This window comes from Miscanthus floridulus, chromosome 4, assembly GCF_019320115.1.
Source record: "Miscanthus floridulus cultivar M001 chromosome 4, ASM1932011v1, whole genome shotgun sequence".
NCBI lineage: Eukaryota > Viridiplantae > Streptophyta > Magnoliopsida > Poales > Poaceae > Miscanthus > Miscanthus floridulus.
Window position 1 is genome coordinate 89,543,744 of NC_089583.1, and position 9,565 is coordinate 89,553,308.

The window sequence follows — 9,565 nt, forward strand, 5'->3', positions numbered from 1 at the left end:
TTGAATTGTTGATTTTCATGTGCGTAAATAAATTGTTGGCGGGTACGGGTGACCCGACGGGTATGATTTACTCGGCCAGGTATAGGTCTGGGGAAAATTCTCCACCCAATGATGAATATGGATATTCTGACGGTATTAATTTTTTATAGCGAAAATAAGTCTGAAGTGACCGTACCCGATGAGGATTTACCTATGGCCATCCTTAGCAACAGCAATCCAGCCGAGGGAGAGGCCAGGCACGGCTGGGGCCCAACGAACCGTGGTAGGCCCAGCCTGTCAACGAGTCCTCTGAGCTCAGGGTAGCGGCGGCGAAGCTATATGAGAGCGCCCGGCTCGAGATCGATCCCTCCCAAATCAAATCCCCAAACCCCCCGGCCACTGCTCTGCTGCTCCTCCTCCGCTCCGCCGCGCGGTCGAGCGCCGACGAGCGAGCCCGCCGCTGCCTCGCCCGCCCTATGGCCATGGAGGTCGGCCGCAGGGTTCCACCGCCGCACGGGAGCGCCCCGCGGCGCCAGCCGGCGACCGGGGGCGGCGAGGGGGAGCGGGTGCGTGTGCAGGCGGGGGACGCGCTGCCGCTGCCGCTGCCGATCCGTCACACGAACCTCATCTTCTCGGCGCTGCTCGCCGCGTCGCTGGTGTACCTGATGCGGCGGTGGCGGGAGAAGATCCGCGCCTCCACGCCGCTCCACGTGGTCTCCCTCGCCGAGATCTTCGCCATCTGCGGCCTCGTGGCGTCGCTCATCTACCTCCTCAGCTTCTTCGGGATCGCCTTCGTGCACTCCGTCGTCTCCAACAGCGACGACGATGAGGACTTCATCATCGACTCCCGCCACAAGCAGGCGCGGGCGGCGCCGCCGCCGCCCGCGCCGGCCCCGTGCGCTCTGCTGGGGAGCCCCGCCGCCGCGCCCGAGAAAATGCCGGAGGAGGACGAGGAGATCGTGGCCGCGGTTGTCGCAGGGAAGATCCCGTCCTACGTGCTGGAGACTAGGCTGGGAGATTGCCGCCGGGCCGCCGGGATCAGGCGGGAGGCGCTGCGCCGGATCACCGGGAGGGACATGGACGGGCTCCCGCTCGACGGGTTTGACTACGCGTCCATCCTCGGCCAGTGCTGCGAGCTGCCGGTGGGGTACGTCCAGCTTCCCGTGGGCGTCGCCGGCCCGCTCCTGCTCGACGGCCGCCGCGTCTACGTACCAATGGCAACCACCGAGGGCTGCCTCGTCGCCAGCACGAACCGCGGATGCAAGGCCATTGCCGAGTCCGGTGGCGCCTCTAGTGTCGTGCTCAAGGACGGGATGACGCGAGCCCCGGTCGTCCGGTTCCCGTCTGCACGCCGCGCCGCCGAGCTCAAGGCCTTCTTGGAGGACCCAGCCAACTTTGACACCCTGGCTGTGGTGTTTAACAGGTAAGAACGCTAGATTCCAAAGCAACGTCACATTGTCCCTTTCGCTTTCCGCCCATGCTCCACGCGCTCAACGATTGCCATTAGGCTAGGGCGGCTTTTGTGCTTGGCGACACGTCTCTGTGCATCCATCCCGATCAAAGCAACAGTTGCCATCCGACAATTTTTGAACCCATAAATTGCCTGTACTGTTGCCCTGTTTTTGAACTTGAGGATTTAGACTGGGATCATGTGACCGGCCTGTTTTGGGAAATATTTGTGCAGATCGAGCAGATTTGGAAGGCTGCAGGGAGTGAAGTGTGCGATTGCAGGGAGGAACCTGTACATGAGGTTCAGCTGCAGCACAGGGGATGCCATGGGGATGAACATGGTCTCCAAAGGTGTACAGAACGTGCTGGACTACCTCCAGGCTGACTTCCCTGATATGGATGTCATCAGCATATCAGGTTTTCCTATGTTATAGTTTCTTAAATTCTATTTTCGAATTTTACCTGCTTTATTGTGCATCTAATTGTTTTTGTTTGAGAGAAGCACATTCAAATTCAGAAACCAGGTAGAAAAATTCTCACCAATTATACTTCATCTGATCGGAAATATAAGTCCATTCAGGCATCGACACGATCTCTAATACGACACTATGGCTAGCATCATCTATGAAATACAATATCTTAAATGAAAGAAGTATAGTTTATGATGAAAAATATTGTTCATAATCAGTCTAGCATGCTTATCTTATGTTGGAAATCTATAAAGAATCTTAAATATTGATAGTACAAAGGTAAAAAAAAAGGTTTGACTTGGAACAAACCTAGATGGACTATTATTTGTGAATGCCATTTTTTCTAACTCATATAGACTTGGAACATTCTAGGCATGACCCCAGTAACTGATGTTGACTTCAGTTGCTCTCACTTATGCAGTTGTGCCTTTCTGTCCGGTTCCTCCACCAATATGCAATGAACATTTGAAGTACTAGGGGGGTGTTTAGTTCCCCAAATTCCAGAATTTGGCACTATGTAAAAAGAAGATTTTCCGTCACATCAAACTTGCGGTACATGCATGGAGTACTAAATGTTGACGAAATCAAAAACTAATTGCACAGTTTGGTTGTACTTTGCGAGACGAACGTTTTGAGCCTAATTAGTCAACGATTGGACAATTATTACCGAATAAAAACAAAACGACACCGTAGCTACAGTGTAGCTACAGTGATTCGGGCGGCGCTGACTCCGCCGAACTAAACGTGGCCTGGTACTTCTATGGAGAATTCACACAAAATAAAAAAAAAATAAGAGAACCACTGTGTTCTACTGTATAGTGTTTTTAAATGATATGTTAAATGTCAACTCATATCTTGTACATAGCATAAGTAATAGCAGTGAGCTGATTTCCAACATCACAGTAACCAAGTGGCCTAGCAAAGTGTAAAATAACAATTAATTATTGATATGAGAGAGATAGGAAGAACAGAAGATATGTTTTTTTTGGTGGAATCATTATTAGAACCCGAAAATTTCTCTCTTTCCATGTATCTTTGATGCCTTGTGTTTTCTTAACTAATATAATCTGTAACAAAATAGGTAACTTCTGTTCTGACAAGAAGTCAGCTGCTGTGAACTGGATTGATGGCCGTGGGAAGTCGGTGGTTTGTGAGGCAGTAATCAAGGAAGAAGTTGTGAAAAAGGTTCTCAAGACAAACGTTCAGGCTCTCGTAGAATTGAACATGATCAAGAACCTTGCTGGTTCAGCTGTTGCTGGAGCTCTTGGGGGTTTCAATGCCCATGCAAGTAACATTGTGACAGCCATCTTCATTGCCACTGGTCAGGACCCTGCACAGAACGTGGAGAGTTCCCAGTGCATCACGATGTTAGAATCTATAAATGATGGCAAAGATCTCCACATCTCCGTTACTATGCCATCAATTGAGGTTTGAAACTTCCTATGTTAATGATGTCTTGCTCTTCGTGGAATTTATGATCCCTAATAATTTGGCATCCATGAGTTTTTTTAAGACCTAGTGATTGATTGAAACAATTATATACCATGCCCCACTTGAAAATAGTTAATTAGTAATTACACTAAGATAACAGAAAGTGCCCTTGTTTTAATATGTGGTACTCTCATGGTAACACTATTTGCTTCGAGCTAAAGTATCCCTTCATTGAGTATATACATGGAACCTAGGAATTTGATCATCAAATCATTGTACAGTTTAGATGACTAGCTATGCTGTTATGATATTTAGAATAATAATGGATGGGGTCTATGCCATTGCCATCATGGCCTTTACCTATATTAGTTATTATATTCCTACATGATCTGATTTGTATATAAAAAATATGTAGCAGTTGTTCATTCTTGTTTTCATAATCAGCAGGCGCTGGCAATAGCAGTCCATGTCTGTTTGATTAGCGTGTAATCTTGTAATTTTCTGTTTGCTATTGTTGAGATGGCATCTGGAATGGCATGGGTCTATGCCAGACACTTGCAGAAGATTGTTTGCTAGTGTCATTATCTTATGGCCATGCATTATGCTATAACTGATGGGGTGTTGTCCTAACCCAAACACAGGTTGGCACAGTTGGTGGAGGCACGCAGCTGGCCTCACAGTCTGGCTGCTTGGACCTGCTTGGCGTCAAACGTGCTAGCAGGGAATTTCCAGGGTCCAACGCGAGGCTCTTGGCCACGATGGTTGCCGGTGCGGTCCTAGCTGGGGAGCTGTCCCTCATCTCTGCGCAGGCCGCTGGCCATCTCGTTAATAGCCACATGAAATACAACAGATCAAGCAAAGATATGTCCAAGGCCCTTGCAGAGGCAACAGCAGTCAAACCCAAGAAATGCTGAATAATATCAAGTTGTTGTTTTATACCCCCCTTCATGTATACCATTAAAATAGTTTGGAATTACACATAAGCCATTAAAAAAATTGACCGCACACGAGTGTCATCGTTCTGAACTTCTTTGCTCTTCAAGTCATTCCGTCGGAGTTCCGTTCGTTTTTCACCGTTTGAAGTCCTAATAAGTGGGTCCGGTCAGTCAAAATGTCCATAATACCCATCTCATCCCTATCCTCTCTCTCTCTCTCTCTCAATCTCTCTCCCTCTCTCATCCGCGTCTCCCACCTTCGGCAACAAATCGCGCAAAACCAAATGGGAACAACAGTGGTCATTAGCGGCGGGTGGACGCGCATCCGCATGCTCGGCCGCGGCGCATCGAGCGTGGTGGTGTCGGCGCGGCGCATCGGGCGTGGTGGTGTCGCTCGCTGCCGCCGAAGCCTCGGGGGCGCTCTTCGCGGTCAAGTCCGCGCCGTGGCAGAGCACCTGTGGCGCAAGGGGGGCATCCTGGCCGCGCTCCGGTCCCCGCACGTCGTCCCCTGCCTGGACGTCCGCGCCGCGCCCGACGGGGGCTGCCAGCTGCTCCTCGAGTTCGCGCCGGGGGGCTCGCTCGCGGACGTGGCTGCTCGGAGCAGCGACGGCGGGCGCCTCGGCGACGACGAGCGCGCGGTGGCCACGTACGCCGCGGACGTGGCGCGGGGCCTGGCGTACCTCCACGCGCGGTCGCTCGTGCATGGGGATGTCAAGGAACGTCATGGTCGGCGCCGACGGCCGCGCCAAGCTCGTGGACTTCGGGTGCGCCAGGGCGGTGGGCAGCTCCGGCTTCGGCTCCGCCTCCGCGCGCCCTACCATCATCGGCGGCATGCCGGCGTTCATGGCACCCGAGGTGGCTCGCGGGGAGGAGCAGGGCCCCGCCGCCGGCATCTGGGCGCTGGGCTGCACCGTCGTCGAGATGGCCACAGGCCGCGCGCCGTGGAGCGACGTGGTGGACAGCTTCCCCGCGGCCGTGCACCGACGTCGTGCCGGAGGTGCCCGCGTGGATGTCCGCCGAGGCCAAGGACTTCCTGGCCTGCTGCTGCTTCGCGAGGAACCCGCGCGACCGGTGCACGGCGGCGCATGGAGCACCCGTTCCTGCTGGCGTCAGCAGCCGGCTGCGGCGGCGTCAAGGCGGAGGGGGCGGCTGCTGCGGCGGAATGGCGGGTGTCTCCCAAGAGCACGCTGGACGCCGCGGCCAAGAATAACGAGAAGAGAGAGAGAGAGAGAAAGGATAGGGATGAGGGGCATTATGGACGTTTTGACTGACCGGACCCACTTGTCAGGACTTTAAATGGTGAAAAACGAACGGAACTCCGACGGAATGGCTTGGAGAGCAAATAAGTTCACAACGATGGCACTCGTGTGCGGTCAATTTTTTTAATGACTTATGTGTAATTACAAACTTTTTTAATGACGTACATGTAAAAGCCTCTTGGGAGAAAGGAGCAGAAAGGGTCTCACAGGATGATTTCCTTGCGGCATGCTCGGGTGGAAAGGGAAAAAACCCTTCAGGCCAAAAGAGAGAATTCAGTCGACATGTCATATTTACGAGGCGGTGTGAGACCTGTTGTGGATCCTGGAGTATGACCTATTTAATTCGTTGATGTTGTTGTTATAGTTCCTCTACCTGTCGTTGACCCCGCTTGCGTCTTGTTTTGCCCGTCCGTCCCTTGGGCATTGGAGAATCTGATCTGGCCATGGGTTTTGTCATCACAGTGGCGTATCCAGTGACCCTCGGGATGGATCTCTGCTTTGCCGCGGTTCCGTCGCAGAAAAAATTTGCGCTGGCAACTGCCGGGTGCTTTGTATTTCAGCTTTGTAAATTTGCTTTTATCCAATCCTTTTGAGTTGGAAGAGTCAGTGGAGTCGGTGATGTGGTTGTAAAGAAAAGGGTGTGGTTCAGAACAGTTTTATACATCATGTTGCCTCTCTGCTTTCTCTATATCGTGGTCATCTCAATTGCATGCTCCGGTTGGCTGCCTGTCCACGGATCAGGTTTACGATTTAAATATAAAGCTGGTACTTTAGCAAAGCCAGATGCCGTTCGCCATTTTCTATCGGTCGTCAATGCTTGGGATCCAAAATTCCAAAGGTTCTTCTATCTCGACAAGGAGTAATATTAACAAGGCAAAGATTTGTCTCTGTTTTGCAACGCAGGAATTTCAGCAATTTGCAAGGAGATTCCTTCGAGGAATACTGGCGTGGAAAATGGTCCACCGCTTGTCAAACACAAGGGTACATGGAAAAGTTTCCAACCTTTGAACGAGGTTCGCGTGCTCCTCAGCCTGTTCGGGAGGCCGTATCGTATCGTGGATTATTTACTGCTGGCTGGTTTGATGTGAGAGAAAAACACTGTTTCTGGCTGGAAATTTACGATCGTTTACGAGCCAGCGAACAGGCTGGTCTTCAGTCTTCACACTTGAGTCCTCACGCGTCCCCGAAGGCTCGAGTTGGTCCACTGCCGGCATGGCCCCCGGATTTCTGAATTTAGATGGGCTTAACTGCCGCAGTCTGTCCCCCCTTTTTAGCAGGCCTTTCCCCAACCCTCACGCCTCGCTAGCTGGTGATCCGATTAAACGACCCTTCAATCGCTCGTCACGGTGTGCGAGTGCCAATTAAGGCCGCCTCAGTCGGTTGTTGTTGCCCGGCGCCGGCGGGGCGAGACACCTGCTCCAGTCCGCGAGTACATCAGCTCGTCTGTGCTCTTGCCTGCCACAGTGCCACCACATCAATTGCCCGTGTCCCTGACGACTCCCTAAAGCAGCTAGAGAGTACAGACACGATTGATGACTTGACGCTTCCCAGTGTCATCAGAAGGTGCCCCGGTCGTCGGTGAGTGGACCGACATGCACTCTTGTCCACCAACGATGCAGTCACGCATGTCGGTCCACTCACAGGCGCGCATGTCCGAACCATTCCCACGACGGGCTTCCGCCGTCCCCTCCTCGACACCTCCGCTCCGCCGTTGGCTGGGGTTGGTTTGGTTCGCGGTACACGGACGCGGGATGCCTGATGTCTGATACGTAACTCGGAAGTCGCAAATGGACCACGACGGCCCGGCACCCCGCAGATCACCAGCCCCGTTTGTCATCCGGTTGGTGGGCTAGCAGTGGCACCATCGAGCCGAGCGTTATGAACTCATGATTAAACAAGTGGGCCGGCCCGAGCGAAATCCTCACGTGCGACGGCCCTAGACCCTAGTGTGGTAGGCGTCCTGTTTATCTTCGTTGCACAGTACCACTGGCCGAGATTTTTTTTTTTTGAAAAAAATCCATTTTACATCCGAACTGTCTTGGAAGTTTAGTTTTCCTCCCTTAGCTTGAAAATCGAATAAACCACCTCCCTCAACTTTTAAAACCGTTTATTTTACCTTCTTGACCCGGTTATAGGTGGTTTTCAAAGATGATTCTATCTTTTTTTTGGACTAAATATTTAGAAAATCATAGTAAATCACAGAAAAATAATAAAATCGAAAATTCAATTTTGTTGAACTCCATATGAGTAAATCTACAAAGTAAACATATAATATGGTGTGTTTTCAAAACCGTGTAGATCTACTAATGTGGAGTCCAAGAAAATTAAATTTTTTAATTTTATGATTTTTCTTGATTACTATGATTTTTTAAAAATTCAGCCAAAATAAATAAAAAAGAAAGAGCTAAATACACTGGCGGCCCTTAAACTTGTGGCTCTGTGCCACTTAGGTCCACAAACTCTTAAAACCAAAATTCAGCCCTCTAAACTTGCACTGCAGGTTCATACTCTTTATGTAGCTGTTGGCTAGGATAAAATTTTATATATATAAAAAAAAACACCCTGGCCAGGAAGAGCGTGCACGTCCATCTGCTGCACCTGTGGCGTCACGTGCGCCGAACCCATCGCGCACGTCCATCCCTGCGCCGCCATGCTGAGAGGGAGCCTCAGCTCCCCACGGCGAGGCCATGGCGCCGGGCCCGGGAGGGCGAGGGCCTCTCGCGTCGCGCCGAGGCCGAGAGGGACTGAGGGAGAGGGCCGAGAGAACATGTACCGAAAAGGTCTACGCGAGCAGGTTCCGACTGGCCGTGGCGCACGATTTTCTTTTCTTCTGTTCTCACCTACTAGTAGGCCGGCTAGTATTTGTTTCTACTAATGACCTTTTGCACTCATACCATCTGTTTTTTTTTCTCCTTTTGTTGGTTTGTTCGTTCATCTCATCTGCGTTTTCTTGTATTCTCTGGATCCTGGAACGGGTGGAGGAATTGCGCACACGACTGGCCTCATCTCATCGGCTGGAGTGGAGCAGCGTCACTCGTCCTGGGCACGTCTGTTCAGGTCTATTTTTCTTGCTTCATACTCGTATCGTAGTATACGCGTGAGGGTTCAGAGAATCAGAGGCTGATTCAGTCCCAAGCGAGGACCCTTTCAAAAAAAGGAAAAAAAAACAAGCTAGGCACCCATACATCTTCCTCCATGTCCCCCATACATCTTGCATGGCATCTGAATTTCTTCCGATAAATTGCTGCAAACGGCAGCATTGTTTATGCATAGTAGTATATAAACAGTACTTATTAGTAGTAGTACACGTAGGAGTATAAAGTGACTGTATACCAAGTTCGAAATGGTAGCAACTCTAGGCACTACTCGATCGGACACCCCAACAAGAGCACTCGACTACTAGTGGCTCCCTTATCTTGTTGGGTAAGGGCTAGATCTGCGCGCCGTGATGTCAGATCCAGTTTCTGCCTCTCCAAGAGCATTTACGCGAGTCGTCGAGTCTCACTGTTCCGCCCGTGGCCGGCCGGCCGGTTTCCAGAAGAGCCCAGAGATCGAGCGACAGGAGGCTGGCCACGCCCGCCACCAGGCGCGCGCACGCGTGATTGCTTATGATGCCTGCAAGCAACAGCCCGATCCTGATCCGGTGAGCTGGTAGGTACTGTGCCGGCCGGTGCGCCCGGTGACGCCACCGCGCCGGCCTGGGCGGGCGCGTCGTTACAGCGACGGGACGGGCGCGAGGAGCCGTGGACGCCTCGCATGCCGAGACGCGCGCCTCTCCTTGGCAAATTGCTCGTTGTCGGCGATCGCGTGCCAAACGCATGCGCGTTTCTGCTGAGCCCAAGCGTTTTGTCTTTTTTTTTCCTCTCCCGTGATGATCCATCCGATCGGATTGGATCGTTTCGTGCCTGAGGCGCCAAACTCACGCGCGCTCGACGCTGCGGCCTGCGGGGTACGGCAGGGAAGCAGGCGCTGCACGCCACAGCAGTCGGCGCCTTGCCGGCCCAATCGTGGCCAGTGGGGGGGTGCTCTGCGTGACGGGGGA

At 52.0% G+C, this 9,565-nt stretch overlaps 1 protein-coding gene across 1 annotated transcript; it reads left to right on the top strand.

The window, feature by feature from the left end:
• Positions 1-351: 351 nt before the first annotated feature.
• On the top strand, positions 352-4,334 carry LOC136549954 (3-hydroxy-3-methylglutaryl-coenzyme A reductase 3-like). Its single transcript, XM_066541385.1, has 4 exons — positions 352-1,402; positions 1,664-1,845; positions 2,980-3,326; positions 3,971-4,334. The coding sequence occupies exons 1-4, from the start codon at positions 456-458 to the stop codon at positions 4,241-4,243; spliced, it is 1,749 nt and encodes a 582-aa protein (XP_066397482.1). The 5' UTR covers positions 352-455; the 3' UTR covers positions 4,244-4,334.
• Positions 4,335-9,565: the final 5,231 nt, after the last annotated feature.